Below are 23,957 nucleotides of genomic sequence, written 5' to 3' on the forward strand. Positions count from 1 at the left end.
CTACATGCATACTGTTATTTCCAGTCCATGAGCATCAGTCCCAGGATAACATGCAGGACAGTAGTTTTATATTCAAGCTGTCAGACTATGTGCAATAAAATAATCTGCCATTCTTTTCTGTCTCTGTGTGGTGTTCTAGGCATTATAAATCACTTTCTACCTCACCAGTTTAAATGCCATCCAATGCCCCCTGGTGGTAAGTTGTGGAACAATCCATTTAGAACTAGTTAACCATCATCACCAGCAAGTGAAACGTGGATATTAACTACAACATAGTAACGTCTAGAAGTCTGATTAAATGGTACCGTACTCCATCTACACACTGAATTACAACTAAGTACATTGCAGTCGTTTGGAAGTCAGGCGGGTGGTGAATAGTCAACTCTGCACCAACCAGTTGAGCCATTGAAGCCAGTCTGTTGCCTCCCATTAAACCCTGGTGGTTAAATGCTGAATGGAACTGTTTAAAAACAGAATCCCTGCAACCACATTGGCCGTGTTAGAGAGCGTCAAAACCGTCAGAGAGAGGGGACCTGTTCCAACCTACATGCAGTGAAATACAACAGAGACTAGAACTAGTTGTATTTCACTGCATGTAGAGTGGAACAGGTCCCAGAGAGAAGGCTTCCTGGTGGTGTGTCTCTCTCTAACACGGCCAATGTCTGAGCCAACAAGAGCATTTACCGCAAATGCAGGAACATCGCCTTTGGAAGAGCATAATTTCATTAAACAAAAGACAAAACAGAAAATAGTTTAATTCAAATGTTTTTTTTTTATATTTCAGTAAAATCTACTTGAATACACTTTGAAACAAGAGTACAACAAAATAGAATATACTTCAAATGTTGAATATACAAACTAGTTCAGTCCGAACAGCTTTCTCCCTCTTCATACAACTAACAAATGTAGGGGGCAGAGCCAAGATGGCTGACGAGAAGTTCATGCTGGCGAGCTTTCGTTTACAAAAGCTGCAGGCAGTCACCCTAGAGACAGTTACCATGGGGAAGTAGATGTGGTCAAGGCCTACTAGAACCAACCAGGGTTGGAGTCAATTCCATTTCAGACGATGCTATTTTGTTTTTATCATTGAAGAGAATTGGAATTTCAGTCTACTTCCTGAATTGAAACAGATTTGACGCCAAACCCTGCAACCAACCCACATGCACGGACCTGGGCTTCAAACTATAATAGAAGAATGGTGTTGCTATATTGTTTTATAACACTGTGTTGGTACAAGGTATCAAAAGGTCAAGAAACCGTAATACAAAAAAAAGCTAGATCTGCTTATCTTATAAACAATGAATGAAAAATAAAAACATCATTCTAAGGTTGTTTTGTTTTGAATTTAATTCCCCCTAAACTGTATAATAGTTATATACATATAAAGTCCCTTTCGCTTTTTATTTCCCCCTTGTAAGAGCTGATCCTAGAACAGCCCCGTCTTTCGTGTGGTTTGTTTATGCACCAGGAATCTGCACAGTGATTAGGCAAATAAAATGCTGGTTGTACACAGAAACATTTCTATACAAACCCCCTCCCTCCTTACCGGTTCACATTTTTTGGTTTTTATAATGAGCCTTTTTTTTAGTGTTCTCGTTTTGTCTGTTAAGTTTGCGTTTTTCATTGTAGCTTAGTTAGCTAGTGTCTCGTCTGCCAGAAACAGAACATGTAGTGATTTAAGTTTGACTTGGTCCCTTTTTCTGAAGGACATTCTTCCCTTTTCAAAAGTCATTGCTGGGTTCCTATGTTGGCTGGGTGTCCTACAGTATTGTACGACTCAAATGACACCCTATTCCCTACAGAAGTAGTGTACTGTATAGGGAATAGGGCGCCATTTGGGATGCATTCTGGGTCTCCATAGAGATGAGGCTGTGGTTGGAAGGTAGACCACCCCAGGGTAAATCAGAGGTGGTTGTGGGTCTTTATAGTCTCTCAGACTGTCATGTATAAAAAGAGGAACAAACTCCTATCTGGGCAAAAACTGTACAAACAATGAGGTGTGTGTGTGTGTGTGTGTGTGTCCGTACTTGTGACCTCAACACTCCGGATCTTCTGATTTGATCTCAGGCGGAACCTCTTCTGATTGGACGACTACCGGGATGATCTCCGGTGCTTCCGGTAACGTTGTCTGGACGGGAAGGGCCTGTACCGACACCGTTTCAACTGTCAGCGTCTTCGCTTGCTGCTGCGGTTCTCTCATTGCCGTGGCAGATCTCTTGATGATGCCGCTGATGATATGGGATGCCGCCACCGGAGCGCTCTGATTGGCTGTCGTCGTCACGGTGACCACTGCTGTCCCGGTCCCGCCACCTTGCGTCGTCGTGACGATATGATGTGTCTGTTGTTGATGATGATGCAGCGTTGTGGGAACAGCCAGCCTCATCACCTTGGTCACAGGGGATACAATTTGTAATTACATAAATGAAGACGTTGTTTGAATTTGTAACAAAAATAAATACAAATTAATACACAAAAACACATTTGAAGTCTGGGCCCAAATGCAATACTTTTTTACTTGCATTTCAGTATCTTGTGATGTTTCAAAGTATGTGTTTCCAATTTCTAGCTTAAAATGGCAAATAAAAATAACTATTTTTTTAAGTCACCTGTGTCCCTGCAGCCATGGTAGCCATGGTAACATGAGGTGGCAGGGCTCGTACCCCCCAGGAGTTTGTCCCGCCCAGGAGAGAGATGCTGCCCGTCGGGGAGCCCCCCAGGCCAGGCTTGGTCTGCTGCTGGTACTGGGCCAGCTGGTGGGCTGGGATGGTGATGATCTTAGCCAGTTGGACCGTGATCTTGTCTCCGTTCTCCGCTGTGGCTGGAACCATGGTGGGGATGGTCTGGATCACAACCTGGAGAGAACAGGTCTACACATTCTAGATCTATACAGAGTGGGGGGTGGTCTGGATCACAACCTGGAGAGAACAGGTCTACACATTCTACATCTATACAGAGTGGTGGGGATGGTCTGGATCACAACCTGGAGAGAACAGGTCTACACATTCTAGATCTATACAGAGTGGTGGGGATGGTCTGGATCACAACCTGGAGAGAACAGGTCTACACATTCTACATCTATACAGAGTGGTGGGGATGGTCTGGATCACAACCTGGAGAGAACAGGTCTACACATTCTAGATCTATACAGAGCGGTGGGGATGGTCTGGATCACAACCTGGAGAGAACAGGTCTACACATTCTTGATCTATACAGAGTGGGGGGTGGTCTGATTACAACGCGGGCAAAATAATTATGATGTAGAAGGTAAAGATGTAGTCAATTTCATGAGATCAAAAGATAATATGGTTTCCAAGATTCAAGTTTTGAATCGTGGATTTGGTTAGTATGAGGCGTGCCTGCTGTCCATTCTGTCTACACTACAGAGTAGCTAGCTGACACACCAACTAGCTAACTAGCGTGGTTACCCACCTTCGGTTGGGAGTTCGCGTTGCCCGTTGCCGTGCCGATGGGAGAGGCGTTGGCCAATTGGTACGTCGTTTGGCCTCCCGATGTCCCTGGCGCCTGTTGCACGGCAACCGTTGAGATCTTCTGGCCCAGTGACGTTGTCATGACTACAGGCACTTGCATGGCAACCCGTACAGTCCTGGAGACGGAAACAATAACAAAATGGAGTCAGTGACAAAGTTTTGTAAATACAAACTTACTAGATATCGCTAGATAGATAAACTATTTTACATTCAGCATAAAACCTCCAAAGTGAATTGTATGTTTTAGGGTCAGTATTAGGGTGTCTCTCTAACCTGGGTCCTGAGGCAGTGGGGATGATGGCCGTGTGAGAATGCTGCGTCTGGGTTCCGTCTGGCGCCGTGGAAATGGTCACTATCGTCGGAACCCCCACTGCCGCCCCGCCCCCCGTCATCACCGCCTTGTTGCCCTTAGCAACCGGAGGATGGACTATGGTTCTAGTCACACCCCTCAGGATGGTGGGCGTCGTGGCGAGCTCGGCCACATTCAGTATCGTCTCCGACGAGGGCAGGACTCTCTCGTGGTAAGACTTCTCTGAGCCAATAAGATCGTCCGATCTGGAGTCGGCCTTGTCGTCCTCGATGACAACGATGTTCTTGGGCATCTCCTTGAACTGGTAGACCAGCCGCTGACCTTCGACCTTGGCCAGTATACCACGCTGGTAGTAGTACCTGGTAGAGAGGGAGGAGGAAGGAGAGGGAGGGAAATAGAGGAGGGAGGAGAGGGGATAGGGAGAGAGGAGGGGGAATGGTAAAGTTCAGACTGAACTGGAAGTGGTATCCAGCCGGTCATAACTGACAAAAACACAAACACTAATGTTCCTCAGAGGAACTCATCCAACCAACAGTATTCCCACAACCAACAAATCTAACTCAGCTTAAACCCTCTTTCACAGTCAATGCCAGTCCATTTCAAGTGCTAGACGGTTGTTGGGTAAGCCCTCACCTCAGAGCCCGTCCCATGGTCTCATAGTTCATGTCAGGTTTGTTCTTGTGTTTACCCCACAGCTTGGACACGGCCTTGGAGTCCACCAGCTTGAAGATGCCCTTCTCCCTCTGAGTCCACTTGATGTACCTGGGACACGTGTTCTTGTCCTGGAGTAAGTCTAACAGGAACTCCCACAGGTACGTGGTGCTGCCTGGGGGAACAGAGACAGACAGGTCAACAGGGAGACAATATGTATCCCTCTCTCTAAGTTTACAGGCTTAAACAACAGGTTAACTTCACAAAGAATATGGTTGTGGGAAAATGAAGTCCAAACCCCTAGTCAACACATGAAATCCTAGGAGTTGATGCATGTGTCCTTTCTATATATTTGGTGTGTCCCACCTTTTCCTTCTCTGGGTTTCTTCTTGATGGCGAGGTCCGGTGATCCGTTGGACACAGCAGGCTGGTGAGTCTTTGGCTTCCTCCCCGCTACACAGACAAACAGACCAATAAAGTTGTTCAAACTAAATCAAATCAATTGACATTAGTCGAAGACATGAGCATTTCACTTTGCGTGCAATCTCCCAATATGCCAATAGATGGCGCTCTGTCTACAAGATACAGTCAGTCTGACAAGTCAGTCCTATTTAACGTCAACATCCTGTCTACAAGATACAGTCAGTCTGACAAGTCAGTCCTATTTACCATCATTATCTTTATAGTACCTTTATCATTAAAACCATTTAGGCTCTTTAGCATTACTTAGTCTTAATCAACAGCCAGCATCTTAATCAACAGCCAGCATCTTAATCAACAGCCAGCATCTTAATCAACAGCCAGCATCTTTGGGTTGTATTATGGAAAGTTTCTTGATTTCTCAGTGGATAGCCAGTATTCTATTCTGTCTTAGAGTCATCTTAACCTTCCTGGCAGGTTGGTGGTGAGGCTCTGATTCCTCTAGGAGGGTGACCTCCATGTCCTCATCACTAACCTTTCTTCTTCCTGACAGGTTGGTGGTCAGGCTCTGATTCCTCTAGGAGGGTAACCTCCATGTCCTCATCACTAACCTTTCTTCTTCCTGACAGGTTGGTGGTCAGGCTCTGATTCCTCTAGGAGGGTAACCTCCATGTCCTCATCACTAACCTTTCTTCTTCCTGACAGGTTGGTGGTCAGGCTCTGATTCCTCTAGGAGGGTGACCTCCATGTCCTCATCACTAACCTTTCTTCTTCCTGACAGGTTGGTGGTGAGGCTCTGATTCCTCTAGGAGGGTAACCTCCATGTCCTCATCACTAACCTTTCTTCTTCCTGACAGGTTGGTGGTGAGGCTCTGATTCCTCTAGGAGGGTGACCTCCATGTCCTCATCACTAACCTTTCTTCTTCCTGACAGGTTGGTGGTCAGGCTCTGATTCCTCTAGGAGGGTAACCTCCATGTCCTCATCACTAACCTTTCTTCTTCCTGACAGGTTGGTGGTGAGGCTCTGATTCCTCTAGGAGGGTAACCTCCATGTCCTCATCACTAACCTTTCTTCTTCCTGACAGGTTGGTGGTGAGGCTCTGATTCCTCTAGGAGGGTGACCTCCATGTCCTCATCACTAACCTTTCTTCTTCCTGACAGGTTGGTGGTCAGGCTCTGATTCCTCTAGGAGGGTGACCTCCATGTCCTCATCACTAACCTTTCTTCTTCCTGACAGGTTGGTGGTCAGGCTCTGATTCCTCTAGGAGGGTAACCTCCATGTCCTCATCACTAACCTTTCTTCTTCCTGACAGGTTGGTGGTGAGGCTCTGATTCCTCTAGGAGGGTGACCTCCATGTCCTCATCACTAACCTTTCTTCTTCCTGACAGGTTGGTGGTCAGGCTCTGATTCCTCTAGGAGGGTAAACTCCATGTCCTCATCACTAACCTTTCTTCTTCCTGACAGGTTGGTGGTCAGGCTCTGATTCCTCTAGGAGGGTAACCTCCATGTCCTCATCACTAACCTTTCTTCTTCCTGACAGGTTGGTGGTCAGGCTCTGATTCCTCTAGGAGGGTGACCTCCATGTCCTCATCACTAACCTTTCTTCTTCCTGACAGGTTGGTGGTCAGGCTCTGATTCCTCTAGGAGGGTAACCTCCATGTCCTCATCACTAACCTTTCTTCTTCCTGACAGGTTGGTGGTCAGGCTCTGATTCCTCTAGGAGGGTAACCTCCATGTCCTCATCACTAACCTTTCTTCTTCCTGACAGGTTGGTGGTGAGGCTCTGATTCCTCTAGGAGGGTAACCTCCATGTCCTCATCACTAACCTTTCTTCTTCCTGACAGGTTGGTGGTCAGGCTCTGATTCCTCTAGGAGGGTGACCTCCATGTCCTCATCACTAACCTTTCTTCTTCCTGACAGGTTGGTGGTCAGACTGATTCCTCTAGGAGGGTGACCTCCATGTCCTCATCACTAACCTTTCTTCTTCCTGACAGGTTGGTGGTCAGGCTCTGATTCCTCTAGGAGGGTAACCTCCATGTCCTCATCACTAACCTTTCTTCTTCCTGACAGGTTGGTGGTCAGGCTCTGATTCCTCTAGGAGGGTAACCTCCATGTCCTCATCACTAACCTTTCTTCTTCCTGACAGGTTGGTGGTCAGGCTCTGATTCCTCTAGGAGGGTAACCTCCATGTCCTCATCACTAACCTTTCTTCTTCCTGACAGGTTGGTGGTCAGGCTCTGATTCCTCTAGGAGGGTAACCTCCATGTCCTCATCACTAACCTTTCTTCTTCCTGACAGGTTGGTGGTCAGGCTCTGATTCGTCTGGTTCCTCTATGAGGGTGACCTCCATGTCCTCGTCCATACAGTCTTCCGTAGACACCTCCACCACAGTCTCGGTCATCACGTCTGGACGCATCGCAGCGTGGATGAAGTCTGGGGTGGTCACACACCCTGCCGGGATGAACACATCTAGTGGGACAAGAGGGAAAACGTTAAGAAGAGAGAAACAGTGTGTGTGTGTGTGTGTGTGTGTTCTGGTGGATATGACGTTGTGTGAACACCAACATTCGTAAGAAACCATCTGAGATCTATGACATCAATGACGTCTCTCTGTTCTTGTCTCTCAGCTGCTTATGGATGCAATATGGCATGGTGAATACAAATTAAAGATTCAAGTGAGTGTGTGTGTGAGTTACCTGGGCTGCGGTCCCCTCTCAGGCTGGTAACAGAGTCCATGTGTAGCAGAGCCTCGGCAGCCTCTATGGTCTTATCAGAACAGTAGATACTGGTGCCAGACTGTTGGTAATGGACGGACGCCTCCACTGAAACACAGAAAACACACGTTAGTGAAGGTGAAATGCACCGTTGCAGGTCTGTACAGCCGGTGTCGGCACCGTTGCAGGTCTGTACAGCCGGTGTCGGCACCGTTGCAGGTCTGTACAGCCGGTGTCGGCATTTCATTACTTGTACAGTACAGAGGGGTTCTGATGAATCCTACTGGAAATAAAAGTTGTGTTTGGTTACCTCAGACTGTTACCACGGTTTGGTTTTTATTGTGAAAACACTGTCGACATTCCACCATTAACGGTTTACTACTAAACTAAAGTTTGAGACACATCAATGGCTTGTTTACTACACTTCACACAGGACTTCTAAAGTCTGTCAAAGCTGACATTCTCTCTCTGGCAACCATTCCGTCTCCAGTTACTATGGCATAACTGATGTAGGATCAGCTGCAAATAAAAGTCAAATTCTTTACCACTATGTCCTACAGTGTCAAACTGACCTTAAAACAGATGTTACAGAGCATCAAGTAACTAACTAACCATACAATAAGTATTGGTCAGAAGTCATGGTTTCCTCCTTTCCTTTGGGCCCTGAGGTTTTTCCTTATAAAATGACCCAACCTGGAAAAACCTCTGGGCCTTTGTTTTCCTCATTATGGGCTGTCTACAACAAGGGGTCTAGAGGGTTTCCTTGGGCTCATCTGGTCATGGTAAATCATTTGGGCTAGGAATTGTTACACAAAGAAAAGGAGACAAGGAAAAATGAAGCAATTTATTAGTATGGGTATGCAGTCATTCTGAGGAACTAGGAGCCAGACTAAGCCCAGGGATACTTCCAAAAATGGCACCCTATTCCCTTTATAGTGCACTACTTTTGACCAGAGCCCTATGGGACCTGCTATGGGCCCTGGTCAAAGGTAGTGCACTATATAGCGGATAGGGTGCCATTTGGGACCAATCCCAGAGCACCTGTTGTTGTCCCTCTCTGGGAAGCACGTCTCTGGTTACCATCACCACTGCCCTTGTTAGGCTACGAGGCAGGCACAGGGTAGGGGAGAGGGGTTATCTTTAGGAAGACTGCCCCCCCCCCCTCATTCAGACCCTGACACACACACACACTACCCATCATCCCAAGCGCAAACAAACTGTAGCCCCACACACAAACAAACCTACTATAGGCACCTGATAGGCCGAGCTGCACTTGAAACCAGGCAGGACTACCTAAATAAACCCACCATAGACCATAACATAGGCTGGGCACTGGAGACTTTGACACAGATACATAGGCTATAAATAAACATAGCCATTTGACATGCATACTAAGATGCATTTTTCTGTAAGCATATCATACATATGGGTTTAAGTGTAAAAGTCTGTCTGAAATAAAATGTTATGCATTTTCATATTTCTAGGGATTCGTTCAACAGTCAGTGTTTGGTTAAGAGAGGTTGGTTATCCGAATATTCGGATGGGTACAGACTCGGGTTGAAATAGTACTGCTACACTACCCTATTCAGTCATTGTATTTCTTAAGAAAATTAATTAACATCTGTCAAAGGCAATTGAGTCTAAAAGGCAGCATATTTCAAAGTACAAAATGATTGTGAATAAATATGATTTTCATCATTACTTCTCGACAAGAAAGAATAAGCTGATACTATTTGACCGAGCCAATAATAGCAAGTCCGACACAAAGTAGTGCTGTCCCCGATGACTTCCGTGTTTACACTCGCGTAGCCTTTCCCTCCAGTTCTCTTCGAAGACGGTGAAGACGGTCTCCATCCCCACGTCACTCACTCCCCGCCCCGGACGCCATTGGATACATCAGTAATCTACGCCCACCCATCTAGCAGCGCTCATTGGCTGGTGGGAGGATTTCGAACGCCTCACGAGCGCCGTTGGTCAACTGTACCTGTCAATCAAGCCACAACCCGCCTAGATGCATAACAATGCTTCCGCCATCGAAATGATCCAAAAATAATAGAAAAATATCGTTAAATCAAGGAAGAAAATATAACTCTAGCCAATGTAAAAAAAAATATATATAACCTTTGTATGCCGAACTGAACTTAAACGAGACACGATTTGCACTTAAAAATCGCTAGCGAGTAAAACGCAAAAGCCAGCATTGAGTGCACCGTTAGCAGCCACACACTTCACGGGATAAACCACTGGGCCCATACTTAGATAACGGTCCGAATCTGACTCAGAGAAACTGAACATGGCTGAAAATAGATGAGAAAAAAAGTCGCAAAATGACTAGAATACAGCTTTCAACTAAATGTTTACACTCACTTCCGTGTCATTCAATGTTTGAACAAACTGGCTGTATGTGTTATTCAACAAGGAAAAATATTTCGATAGACTATATTTCAATACATGGATACAATCACAACATAACTGATTCAATATAGATAGATCATATATACAGATTGTGTATTTAATGCCATGATAAACGCGGAATAAACATAAATCCACATGCCCTTCCGACTCAGACAGCGTGGCAAAGACGTAGGAAAGACAACACATCTACAACACTTCCTGGTTTCAGCGGGGCTCCCTCTCTGCCCGAATAACCAGTTATTATGATACACATGGACTAACAAACTATAAATCACGATATGCACGTGCTGCTACGTGCAGATTGCGGTCTAATCCTCCAGTGCTCAAAGCCAAACGGTAATTTGAAACATTTTAAGAACGACTGAAGAAAAGCGGACATCGCCATGCAGGTTACTAAGCAAGGTGATCACTTCCTGCTTTGCCCTCCATTATTTCACGAAACTACTTAACGGATATGGGGGCGCAGCGGTCGCTAAAATAAACACATAACGTGTCAACAAACGGTCGCCGGTAGAACGAGTTGTAAATAAATTCCGTTACCTGCTCTGATGAGCAGATCGAGTTGGTTAGCGGGCCCCTCATGAAGTGAAGTCGCCATGTTCTTCCCGTGTTGCAGATTCACATTGACTTCACACTGAAATGCAAAGGCAGCCAAAAGCTCAGATCACTCCGCCGCCACAGGAAATCTCAAATTCATCCTGGCCGCTTCACAACCCCCACACCGCGGCGGACGGGTATCCTTCCGCGCTAAACACAGGAAATCCTCCGCTCTCTCTCGAGCTCTTGCCAAAGATGGTGGATACATTTAGATGTCCCACTCAGGCCGTTAACCATTTTTTTTTATTCCTGTCTGCTTAAGGGGTGGCTCTCCCATAGGCACCAATACATTAGCAGCTGGGTCTGATCCGCTTAGTTCTTTGCGTGTATAGGAAGCAGAAAAAAGGAGCGAGTGAGATGTCTCGCTTCATTTTCCATCTCTGCTCTTGCATCGATCGAACGTCAACCAAAGCAGGAAAAAAGGAAAATTCCTCCATAATAGGCCCGTGCATTCAACATTAAAAAAAGCATAACAGAGCATTTTAAGACACCATTAATATAATGTATGTATTGCATTCCTAACAATGAACATTAAACTCAAGGAATAAATATTTTAAGAGCATATAAAAGTGTCTTCATTTGCATTATAGCAAAACGACCTTAGGCTAAGTAGGAATGATATAAACCTGATTTTAAAAAATCTCTTACTAAAGTAACTAAAAATGAAAGTCTGCTGAGGTACAGAGTGCAGAAATGTTTAGATTGATGCCAGAGCATGTAGGTACTTAGGTCATCCACTTTAATGGGTTAGTTTTCTGATTGGAGTCTAACACCAAGTCTACGCCCCAGACAGCACTCAGCCACTCGCACAGGTCATTGTTTCAGCAACCAATGACGGAATTTAAAAAGGGAAGAAAAACAAGGAGTTAAAAAATAAAAATATGTTTAGGATGGTACAGTAGGCTGACTACTTTAGAAACTTTGAGGGAATGTGCACACACCGTTGTCTGTCTGCTTACCTGGCTGGACCACACTCCTTTCCAAAGAGAATACTTCAAAAATAATGAAATAAATACCTTACTTTTTACATGCGTTTGGTGTGGGGGGTTTTCCCACCTTGTCCAACTAACTATAGGCTATAAACTGTCTGCCTAACCTTTTTGCCTAACTAATGTATTTATAAAGCCCTTCTTGCATCAGCTGATCTCACAAAGTGCTGTACAGAAACCCAGCCTAAAACCCCAAACAGCAAGCAATGCAGGTGTAGAAGCACGGTGGCTAGGAAAAACTCCCTAGAAAGGCCAAAACCTAGGAAGAAACCTAGAGAGGAACCAGGCTCTGAGGGGTGGCCAGTCCTCTTCTGGCTGTGCCGGGTGGATATTATAACAGAACATGGCCAAGATGTTCAAATGTTCATAGATGACCAGCAGGGTCAAATAATAATAAGAGTGGAATCACAACAGCAATCAACACATGTTTACAACTTCCAAACAGTACACTTGTGGACTTTTTATGTACTACAGTGGACAGCCACAAGAGGGTGATGTCTACTGGCAGACAGGCCTTATATATCTGCTTTCTGAGTTTCCTAGCAACCAGACCAAAGCTGTGAGTGACTGTAGTATTGTGGATGAAGGTGTTGAAAATAATGTACATCTCCCCAAATGAAAATAGCATCTGTAAACTGGTGTGGGGTGTCTATGTCAAGTGAATGTAAAAAGCTAAGTGTAATACTTCACTATCCCCCTCTAACACTTAGCTTTATTATCAACAGCTGGTGCCAAAGCTGAAAGCTGTCCCACTTCTATTCTTATTTTACTGTGTGTGTATTCAGGTTGTATATAAAGGTACATGCATGCATGTCAACATTTTGAACACACCTACTCATTCAAGGGTTTTTATTTATTTTTAGTATTTTCTACATTGTAGAATAATAGTGAAGACATCAAAACTATGAAATAACCCATTTGGAATCATGTAGTAACCGAAAAAGTGTTAACCAAACCAAAATATATTTGAGATTCTTCAAAGTAGCCACCCTTAACCTTGATGACAGCTGAGCACACTCTTTGAACACTTTTTTGGTTACTACATGATTCCATATGTGTTATTACATAGTTGTGATGTCTTCACTATTATTCTACAATGTAGATAATAGTACAAATAAAGAAAAACGAGTAGGTGTGTCCAAACTTTTGACCGGTACTGAATGTATACATACCACTAGTGTATTCAGGTTGGGTAGGTATATGGTATATGTAGGCCTAGGCCTGTGTGTACATCCCACCCCTCTCACCTGTCTCCATCATCTCAGTCTCCACCTCTTGTTCTTCCCCCACGTCCTGCATCAGGTAGGTCCCGTCATCGTAGACCAGAACCTGGGCAGAGAAACACTGCTCCAGCCCCCTGCCTGGGACCTCCTCCACGATCACTGCTGGGTAGTCCTCCTCTTCATCCAGGTCCCCGTCTGTCTCTTCTTCCACCACCTCTACCTCAGCTTCACCGTCTCCCTCCTCACACTCCTCCACCTCACACTCTCCCTCCTGGAGAACAGGGGTCAGGGAGTAGGACAAAGAGGATGGAGAGGGACGAGGATAGAAAAACAGAAGGGGAGAAGAAGAGGAGCTTGGTTAAGAAAACAGAACATCCCAAACAGAGCACTTTCTCTACTGCTATACAGTCCTCAAAGTATAGGAGACGTGTAAAGGAGGCGGCCAGTGTAGGTAACATGATGTATCGCAGTCCTGATCATGTCCTTTCTTAAAAGCAAGGAAACAAGGAAAGGAAGCCAGTGAGTGTGAATATTGGAGCGCAGCACCTATCTAGTCCTATCTTTAAGGAAAGGAGACGTGTAAAGGAAGCCAGTCTAGGTCCTAGGTGATTTCACTGCTCATAATTCAACATTACATTTGAGTCATTTAGCAGATGCTCTTATGCAGAGAAACTTACAGTTAGTGAATTCATCTTCAGATAGCTAGGTGAAACAAACACATCTCAGTCATAGTCAGTACATTTTTCCTCATTAAAGTAGTTATCAGCAAAGTCAAGTGCGAGTGTTAGTTCATGAAAGGTGTTTGTTACTCAGTCCAACCCTCTCACCACTCACCTGATGAGGGTCCTCCACGGCGGTGACATACTCCACCACCGCCCCTCCACTGTCAACGAGCACCACCGAGGTCATGACACATGCCCCTCCAGGCTAGATCCAGCCCCGGCCTAATCACTGCTGCCTCCTGGCCCCACCTGGTGGCCTCCGGTACTGCAGCCAGGCCACAGCTCAGACCACTGAGGAAGAGACAGAAGAAGAGTTATTTCAACTTTATAAAGCCAGTCGTTGAGAGCAAATTCTCTTTGGCGTGGACAGGCCTACATGATGGTAAGAGAGACCTGTTGTCTAGGGAAACATCTAGTTGCTGCTCTCTTCCCCTCTTTACCACTGAGCCAGTACCAGGTTTCATACCTCTAAGGGCCTATTCCTTCTCCAACTCTCCCTCCTATCTCTAAGGGACTAATACCCCTCCTCCCTCCCATCTCTAAGGGCCTATTCCCTTTCCCTCCCTCCCATCTCTAAGGGCCTATTCCCTCTCCCTCCCCTCCCTCCCTCCCATCTCTAAGGGCCTATTTCCCCTCCCTCCCTGCCTATTTCCCCTCCCTCCCTCCCTCCATCCATCCCTCCCATCTCTAAGGGACTAATCCCCCTCCCTCCCATCTCTAAGGGCCTATTCTCCCTCCCTCCCTCCTGTCTCTAAGGGCCTATTCCCGCTCCCTCCTTCCCATCTCTAAGGGCCTCATATCTGTAAGGGCCTATTTCCTCGCCAACTCTCCCTCCCTCCTCCGTTCCAATCTCCTGAATACAGGAAGTGCCTGTTGGTGGAGAGGGGAACTAAGAACCAAAACAGGAAGTTGACTGAGCTCCACTGCCCTCTGCCTGATGACCAACAGACACCATGGCAATGGTTGCTAAGGCCCTCATTTCCTGCTCAGAGGAAGAATGATTGGACTTTGAGAGGAGGAAATATGGACTGGACACACACTTCACTTGCACACACACACTTCACTTGCACACACACACTTCACTTGCACACACACACTTCACTTGCACACACACACTTCACTTGCACACACACACACACACACACACACACACACACACACACACTTCACTTTCTCTCCTGCACACACAGCAGCAGAGCTGTAGGAGGCAGAATTCTAGAAAGCAGATCACTGACAAAACATAACGACTGTTCCCTCCTCCGATAGATACAGGACAGGTCAATACCAAAACATAATGTCTGTTCCCTCCTCCGTTAGATACAGGACAGGTCGATACCAAAACATAATGACTGTTCCCTCCTCCGTTAGATACAGGACAGGTCGATACCAAAACATAATGACTGTTCCCTCCTCCGTTAGACACAGGACAGGTCAATACCAAAACATAATGACTGTTCCCTCCTCCGTTAGATACAGGACAGGTCGATACCAAAACATAATGACTGTTCCCTCCTCCGTTAGATACAGGACAGGTCAATACCAAAACATAATGACTGTTCCCTCCTCCGTTAGATACAGGACAGGTCAATACCAAAACATAACGACTGTTCCCTCCTCCGATAGATACAGGACAGGTCGATACCAAAACATAACGACTGTTACCTCCTCCGTTAGATACAGGACAATACCAAAACATAATGACTGTTCCCTCCTCCGTTAGATACAGGACAATACCAAAACATAACGACTGTTCCCTCCTCCGTTAGATACAGGACAGGTCAATACCAAAACATAACGACTGTTCCCTCCTCCGTTAGATACAGGACAGGTCAATACCAAAACATAACGACTGTTCCCTCCTCCGTTAGATACAGGACAGGTCAATACCAAAACATAACGACTGTTCCCTCCTCCGTTAGATACAGGACAGGTCGATACCAAAACATAACGACTGTTCCCTCCTCCGATAGATACAGGACAGGTCGATACCAAAACATAACGACTGTTCCCTCCTCCGTTAGATACAGGACAGGTCAATACCAAAACATAACGACTGTTCCCTCCTCCGTTAGATACAGGACAGGTCAATACCAAAACATAACGACTGTTCCCTCCTCCGTTAGATACAGGACAGGTCAATACCAAAACATAACGACTGTTCCCTCCTCCGTTAGATACAGGACAGGTCAATACCAAAACATAACGACTGTTCCCTCCTCCGTTAGATACAGGACAGGTCAATACCAAAACATAACGACTGTTCCCTCCTCCGTTAGATACAGGACAGGTCAATACCAAAACATAATGACTGTTCCCTCCTCCGTTAGATACAGGACAGGTCAATACCAAAACATAACGACTGTTCCCTCCTCCGTTAGATACAGGACAGGTCAATACCAAAACATAACGACTGTTCCCTCCTCCGTTAGATACAGGACAGGTCAATACCAAAACATAACGACTGTTCCCTCCTCCGTTAGATACAGGACAGGTCAATACCAAAACATAATGACTGTTCCCTCCTCCGTTAGACACAGGACAGGTCAATACCAAAACATAATGACTGTTCCCTCCTCCGTTAGATACAGGACAGGTCGATACCAAAACATAATGACTGTTCCCTCCTCCGTTAGACACAGGACAGGTCAATACCAAAACATAACGACTGTTCCCTCCTCCGTTAGATACAGGACAGGTCAATACCAAAACATAATGACTGTTCCCTCCTCCGTTAGATACAGGACAGGTCAATACCAAAACATAATGACTGTTCCCTCCTCCGTTAGATACAGGACAGGTCAATACCAAAACATAACGACTGTTCCCTCCTCCGTTAGATACAGGACAGGTCAATACCAAAACATAATGACTGTTCCCAGGTATCTGTCCCAGCTCAGTGCTATCTAGAACAGAACTCAACACACACCATTCTCAAACAAGAGTCTCTCCTCTCATTTCTTTGAGACCATGGCCAATTAATCCTCAACTAACAATATCTCTCTATCCAATAATTCACTTTCTCTCTCTTTTAGCCTAATTGTCATTTACTCATGGTCTTTCAGTTTAACCTAGTAACTATCCAATCCCTACTGTAATGTAGTAGTATTATTACTGAGACAGGCTGGTGTTCCCTACTGTAATGTAGTTGTATTATTACTGGGACAGGCCGGTGTTCCCTACTGTAATGTAGTTGTATTATTACTGGGACAGGCCGGTGTTCCCTACTGTAATGTAGTAGTATTATTACTGGGACAGGCCGGTGTTCCCTACTGTAATGTAGTAGTATTATTACTGGGACAGGCCGGTGTTCCCTACTGTAATGTAGTAGTATTGTTACTGAGACAGGCTGGTGTTCCCTACTGTAATGTAGATGTATTATTACTGAGACAGGCCGGTGTCCCCTACTGTAATGTAGTAGTATTATTACTGGGACAGGCCGGTGTTCCCTACTGTAATGTAGTAGTATTATTACTGGGACAGGCCGGTGTTCCCTACTGTAATGTAGTAGTATTGTTAATGGGACAGGCTGCCGTGGTGTTCCATACTGTAATGTAGTAGTATTGTTAATGGGACAGGCTGCCGTGGTGTTCCATACTGTAATGTAGTAGTATTGTTAATGGGACAGGCTGCCGTGGTGTTCCATACTGTAATGTAGTAGTATTGTTAATGGGACAGGCTGCCGTGGTGTTCCATACTGTAATGTAGTAGTATTGTTAATGGGACAGGCTGCCGTGGTGTTCCATACTGTAATGTAGTAGTATTGTTAATGGGACAGGCTGCCGTGGTGTTCCATACTGTAATGTAGTAGTATTGTTAATGGGACAGGCTCCCGTGGTGTTCCATACTGTAATGTAGTAGTATTGTTAATGGGACAGGCTGCCGTGGTGTTCCATACTGTAATGTAGTAGTATTGTTAATGGGACAGGCTGCCGTGGTGTTCCATACTGTAATGTAGTAGTATTGTTAATGGGACAGGCTGCCGTGGTGTTCCATACTGTAATGTAGTAGTATTGTTAATGGGACAGGCTGTCGTGGTGTTCCATACTGTAATGTAGTAGTATTGTTAATGGGACAGGCTGCCGTGGTGTTCCATACTGTAATGTAGTAGTATTGTTAATGGGACAGGCTGCCGTGGTGTTCCATACTGTAATGTAGTAGTATTGTTAATGGGACAGGCTGCCGTGGTGTTCCATACTGTAATGTAGTAGTATTGTTAATGGGACAGGCTGCCGTGGTGTTCCATACTGTAATGTAGTAGTATTGTTAATGGGACAGGCTGCCGTGGTGTTCCATACTGTAATGTAGTAGTATTGTTAATGGGACAGGCTGCCGTGGTGTTCCATACTGTAATGTAGTAGTATTGTTAATGGGACAGGCTGCCGTGGTGTTCCATACTGTAATGTAGGAGGACAGGGCTGGGATCAATACTAATAGAAAACCTTCTTCAATTATTCAACACAGCTGACTGATCCAGGACCTGCAGACCTTATTAACAACTTGATTCATGTAGTTTAGTTCACTTAACCTGTAGTGGACTAAAACAGACTCAGAGAGAGAAGACCTTGGTCATTAGCCTAACCTTATTCCTATAGCCTGGTCATTAAACATATTGTTAGTGAGTGAGTGAGTGAGTGAGTGAGTGAGTGAGTGAGTGAGTGAGTGAGTGAGTGAGTGCTGGTGAGTGAGTGCTGGCTGGCTGAGTGAGTGAGTGAGTGAGGGCTGGCTGGCTGAGTGAGGGCTGGTTGGCTGAGTGAGGGCTGGCTGGCTGAGTGAGGGCTGGCTGGCTGAGTGAGTGGCTGAGTGAGTGAGTGGCTGAGTGAGTGAGTGAGTGAGTGAGTGAGTGAGTGAGTGAGTGAACTGAGTGGCTGGCTGGGTGAGTGAGTGAGTGAGTGAGTGAGTGAGTGAGTGAGTGAGTGAGTGAGTGAGTGAGTGAGTGAGTGAGTGAGGCCTGGCTGGCTGAGTGAGTGAGGCCTGGCTGGCTGAGTGAGTGAGGCCTGGCTGGCTGAGTGAGTGAGGCCTGGCTGGCTGAGTGAGTGAGGCCTGGCTGGCTGAGTGAGTGAGGCCTGGCTGGCTGAGTGAGTGAGGCCTGGCTGGCTGAGTGAGTGAGGCCTGGCTGGCTGAGTGAGTGAGGCCTGGCTGGCTGAGTGAGTGAGGCCTGGCTGGCTGAGTGAGTGAGGCCTGGCTGGCTGAGTGAGTGAGGCCTGGCTGGCTGAGTGAGTGAGGCCTGGCTGGCTGAGTGAGGCCTGGCTGGCTGGCTGAGTGAGGCCTGGCTGGCTGGCTGAGTGAGGCCTGGCTGGCTGGCTGAGTGAGTGGCTGGCTGGCTGAGTGAGTGGCTGGCTGGCTGAGTGAGTGGCTGGCTGGCTGAGTGAGTGGCTGGATGGCTGGCTAAGTGGCTGGATGGCTGGCTGAGTGGCTGGATGGCTGGCTGGATGAGTGGCTGGATGGCTGGCTGAGTGAGTGAGTGAGTGAGTGAGTGAGTGAGTGAGTGAGTGAGTGAGTGGTGGTGAGTGAGTGAGTGAGTGAGGGCTGGCTGAGTGGTGAGTGAGTGAGTGAGTGAGTGAGGCTGGCTGAGTGAGTGAGTGAGGGCTGAGTGGCTGGTGAGTGAGTGGCTGGCTGAGTGAGTGAGGGTGGCTGGCGGTGAGTGAGTGAGTGAGGGCTGGCTGGCTGGCTGAGTGAGTGAGGGCTGGCTGGCTGGCTGAGTGAGTGAGGGCTGGCTGGCTGGCTGAGTGAGTGAGTGAGGGCTGGCTGGCTGGGTGAGTGAGTGAGGGCTGGCTGGCTGGCTGAGTGAGTGAGGGCTGGCTGGCTGGCTGGCTGAGTGAGTGAGGGCTGGCTGGCTGGCTGAGTGAGTGAGGGCTGGCTGGCTGGCTGAGTGAGTGAGGGCTGGCTGGCTGGCTGAGTGAGTGAGGGCTGGCTGGCTGGCTGGCTGAGTGAGTGAGGGCTGGCTGGCTGGCTGAGTGAGGGCTGGCTGAGTGAGTGAGTGAGGGCTGGCTGGCTGGCTGAGTGAGTGAGGGGCTGGCTGGCTGGCTGATTGAGGGGCTGGCTGGCTGGCTGAGTGAGGGGCTGAGTGAGGGGCTGGCTGGCTGAGTGAGTGAGTGGCTGGCTGGCTGGCTGAGTGGCTGGCTGAGTGGCTGGCTGGCTGAGTGGCTGGCTGGCTGGCTGGCTGGCTGAGTGAGGGCTGGCTGGCTGGGTGAGGGGCTGGCTGGCTGAGTGAGGGGCTGGCTGGCTGGCTGAGTGGCTGGCTGGCTGAGTGAGGGGCTGGCTGAGTGAGGGGCTGGCTGGCTGGCTGAGTGAGGGGCTGGCTGGCTGGCTGAGTGAGGGGCTGGCTGGCTGGCTGAGTGAGGGGCTGGCTGAGTGAGGGGCTGAGTGAGGGGCTGGCTGAGTGAGGGGCTGAGTGAGGGGCTGGCTGAGTGAGGGGCTGGCTGGCTGGCTGAGTGAGGGGCTGGCTGGCTGGCTGAGTGAGGGGCTGGCTGGCTGACTGAGTGAGGGGCTGGCTGGCTGGCTGAGTGAGGGGCTGGCTGGCTGGCTGAGTGAGGGGCTGGCTGGCTGGCTGAGTGAGGGGCTGGCTGGCTGGCTGGCTGAGTGAGGGGCTGGCTGGCTGGCTGGCTGAGTGAGGGGCTGGCTGGCTGGCTGAGTGAGTGGCTGGCTGGCTGGCTGGTGAGTGAGTGGTGGTGAGTGGTGAGTGAGTGAGTGGCTGGTGGTGAGTGAGTGAGTGAGTGAGTGAGTGAGTGAGTGAGTGGCTGGCTGGCTGGAGTGAGTGGCTGGCTGGCTGAGTGAGTGGCTGGCTGAGTGAGTGAGTGAGTGGCTGGCTGAGTGAGTGGCTGGCTGGCTGAGTGAGTGGCTGGCTGGCTGAGTGAGTGGCTGGCTGGCTGAGTGAGTGGCTGGCTGGCTGAGTGAGTGGCTGGCTGAGTGAGTGGCTGGATGGCTGGCTGAGTGGCTGGCTGAGTGGCTGGATGGCTGGCTAAGTGGCGGATGGCTGGCTGAGTGGCTGGCTGAGTGGCTGGCTGGCTGGCTGAGTGAGAGGCTGGCTGAGTGAGTGAGTGAGTGAGTGAGTGAGTGAGTGAGTGAGTGAGTGAGGGCTGGCTGGCTGAGTGAGGGGCTGGCTGGCTGGCTGGCTGAGTGAGTGAGGGCTGGCTGGCTGGCTGAGTGAGGGCTGGCTGGCTGAGTGAGTGAGGGCTGGCTGGCTGGCTGAGTGAGTGAGTGAGGGCTGGCTGGCTGGCTGAGTGAGTGAGTGAGTGAGTGAGTGAGTGAGGGCTGGCTGGCTGGCTGGCTGAGTGAGTGAGGGCTGGCTGGCTGGCTGAGTGAGTGAGGGGCTGGCTGGCTGGCTGAGTGAGTGAGGGGCTGGCTGGCTGGCTGAGTGAGGGGCTGGCTGGCTGGCTGATTGAGGGGCTGGCTGGCTGGCTGAGTGAGGGGCTGGCTGGCTGGCTGAGTGAGGGGCTGAGTGAGGGGCTGGCTGGCTGAGTGAGTGAGTGGCTGGCTGGCTGAGTGGCTGGCTGAGTGGCTGGCTGGCTGAGTGGCTGGCTGGGTGAGGGGCTGGCTGGCTGGGTGAGGGGCTGGCTGGCTGAGTGAGGGGCTGGCTGGCTGAGTGAGGGGCTGGCTGGCTGAGTGAGGGGCTGGCTGAGTGAGGGGCTGGCTGAGTGAGGGGCTGGCTGAGTGAGGGGCTGGCTGGCTGGCTGAGTGAGGGGCTGGCTGGCTGGCTGAGTGAGGGGCTGGCTGGCTGGCTGAGTGAGGGGCTGGCTGGCTGGCTGAGTGAGGGGCTGGCTGGCTGGCTGAGTGAGGGGCTGGCTGGCTGGCTGAGTGAGGGGCTGGCTGGCTGGCTGAGTGAGGGGCTGGCTGGCTGGCTGAGTGAGGGGCTGGCTGGCTGGCTGAGTGAGGGGCTGGCTGGCTGGCTGAGTGAGGGGCTGGCTGGCTGGCTGAGTGAGGGGCTGGCTGGCTGGCTGAGTGAGGGGCTGGCTGGCTGGCTGAGTGAGGGGCTGGCTGGCTGAGTGAGTGAGGGCTGGCTGGCTGGCTGGCTGGGTGAGTGAGTGAGTGAGTGAGTGAGTGAGTGGGTGAGTGGTGAGTGAGTGAGTGAGTGAGTGAGTGAGTGGTGGTGGTGAGTGAGTGGCTGGCTGGCTGAGTGAGTGGCTGGCTGAGTGAGTGAGTGGCTGAGTGAGTGGCTGGCTGAGTGAGTGAGTGGCTGGCTGGCTGAGTGAGTGGCTGGCTGGCTGAGTGAGTGAGTGGCTGGCTGGCTGAGTGAGTGAGTGGCTGGCTGGCTGAGTGAGTGAGTGGCTGGCTGGCTGAGTGAGTGGCTGGCTGGCTGAGTGAGTGGCTGGCTGGCTGAGTGAGGCCTGGCTGGCTGAGTGGCTGGCTGGCTGGCTGAGTGAGGGGCTGGCTGGCTGGCTGAGTGAGGGGCTGGCTGGCTGGCTGAGTGAGTGAGTGAGTGAGTGAGTGAGTGAGTGAGTGAGTGAGTGAGTGAGTGAGTGAGTGAGTGAGTGAGTGAGTGAGTGAGTGAGTGAGTGAGTGAGTGAGTGAGTGGCTGGCTGGCTGAGTGAGTGGCTGGCTGAGTGAGTGAGTGAGTGAGTGGTGAGTGAGTGGCTGGCTGAGTGAGTGAGTGGCTGGCTGGCTGAGTGAGTGGCTGGCTGAGTGAGTGAGTGGCTGGCTGGCTGAGTGAGTGAGTGGCTGGCTGGCTGAGTGAGTGAGTGGCTGGCTGGCTGAGTGAGTGGCTGGCTGGCTGAGTGAGTGGCTGGCTGGCTGAGTGAGGCCTGGCTGGCTGAGTGAGGCCTGGCTGGCTGAGTGGCTGGCTGGCTGGCTGAGTGAGGGGCTGGCTGGCTGAGTGAGTGAGTGGTGGCTGGCTGGTGAGTGGTGAGTGAGTGAGTGAGTGAGTGAGTGAGTGAGTGAGTGAGTGAGTGAGTGAGTGGTGAGTGAGTGAGTGAGTGACTGGCTGGCTGAGTGAGTGGCTGGCTGAGTGAGTGAGTGAGTGAGTGGCTGAGTGAGTGAGTGGCTGGCTGAGTGAGTGAGTGGCTGGCTGAGTGAGTGAGTGGCTGGCTGGCTGAGTGAGTGAGTGAGTGGCTGGCTGGCTGAGTGAGTGAGTGGCTGGCTGGCTGAGTGAGTGGCTGGCTGGCTGAGTGGCTGGCTGGCTGAGTGAGTGGCTGGCTGGCTGAGTGAGGCCTGGCTGGCTGAGTGAGGCCTGGCTGGCTGAGTGAGGCCTGGCTGGCTGAGTGGCTGGCTGAGTGGCTGGCTGGCTGGCTGAGTGGCTGGCTGAGTGGCTGGCTGAGTGGCTGGCTGAGTGGCTGGCTGAGTGGCTGGCTGAGTGGCTGGCTGAGTGGCTGGCTGGCTGGCTGGCTGGCTGGCTGAGTGGCTGGCTGAGTGGCTGAGTGGCTGGCTGAGTGGCTGGCTGGCTGGCTGAGTGGCTGGATGGCTGGCTGAGTGGCTGGATGGCTGGCTGAGTGGCTGGATGAGTGGCTGAGTGGCTGGCTGAGTGGCTGGATGGCTGGCTGAGTGAGAGGCTGGCTGAGTGATCGGCTGGCTGAGTGATCGGCTGGCTGAGTGAGCGTGCGCAACTGTGCATGTGGGCAGTGCAATGGACGTTGACCGGTCACACAGTGATATGTCAAGACCTTGGAATAGGCAGCCCAATCATCCAAGGAACATAGTGTGTGTGTGACTGTCTGTGTGTAAGTGTTAAAGTGCACAGCCCTGCATCCTTGAGGGCTGCAACATCTACAAGTTTCTTTCCACTCTGGCTCAAGGCTGGTGGAAAACGTTGACACTAAGATAACAGTCAAAGAAAGGATGCCATCAGCAAATCACAAACCAGCTGGAGGATGGTCTCTCTCTCTCCCTCCCTCTTTCTCTCTCCCATTGCCTCGCACTCCCTCTTTCAAAAACATTGGAAATGCAGTGGCGCCAGCTGTAGTGGTTTCATAAACATGATATAAAGTAGCCTCGTCAGACCTCAAAGTCCACACACAAACATTCCCTGACAGCTGTTGCACCCAATGTTCCTTTGTTCAAATACTAGAACGGAGTACCATATTCTTTGTAGCTAGTTAATGTGGGACAAACAGGTATGACGGCCTTACACACACACACACACACACACACACACACACACACACACACACACACACACACAGCAGCAGACTAAACAAGTCTCAAACAAGACCTTCAACATTCAAACCAGAATTACAGGCCCGTCAAGAGAGGCTGCCATGTCACCACAGAAGTACACAACAGTTGCAAACCCTAAAAGTCAACAAAAGACAGGCAAAAAACAACCCCACCAAACTGTAGCTCTTAGTTTACAAAGTTAGCATGATTAGTTTGGACTACTGGCATAAAAACACTACGGAACGCCTATCCATATACATTACATAAAGAGAATGTAGGTTATCACTCACTCCAAAGTCCTGTCATTCCAAAGTCTAACGAAAGCCAACATCTTCACCATA

At 49.3% G+C, this 23,957-nt stretch overlaps 1 protein-coding gene across 4 annotated transcripts in view; it reads right to left on the minus strand.

Moving 5' to 3' along the window:
• Positions 1-752: 752 nt before the first annotated feature.
• Positions 753-23,957, minus strand: part of LOC106610549 (ETS-related transcription factor Elf-2) — a 32,263-nt gene continuing 9,058 nt past the window's right edge. For 2 of the 4 annotated variants that reach the window (XM_045723085.1, XM_045723086.1), the window contains exons 2-11: positions 13,643-13,821; positions 12,833-13,079; positions 7,567-7,692; positions 7,151-7,339; positions 4,816-4,902; positions 4,432-4,624; positions 3,762-4,157; positions 3,430-3,604; positions 2,607-2,852; positions 753-2,386 (exon numbers count right to left, since the gene is read on the minus strand). In XM_045723085.1, coding sequence (XP_045579041.1) covers positions 2,036-2,386; positions 2,607-2,852; positions 3,430-3,604; positions 3,762-4,157; positions 4,432-4,624; positions 4,816-4,902; positions 7,151-7,339; positions 7,567-7,692; positions 12,833-13,079; positions 13,643-13,717 — 2,085 coding nt within the window. In that variant the 5' untranslated portion in view covers positions 13,718-13,821 and the 3' untranslated portion in view covers positions 753-2,035. The other 2 variants (XM_045723087.1, XM_045723088.1) reach the window with 2 other exon arrangements.

This window comes from Salmo salar, chromosome ssa08 (genome assembly GCF_905237065.1).
Source record: "Salmo salar chromosome ssa08, Ssal_v3.1, whole genome shotgun sequence".
In the NCBI taxonomy this organism is placed as follows: Eukaryota; Metazoa; Chordata; class Actinopteri; order Salmoniformes; family Salmonidae; genus Salmo; species Salmo salar.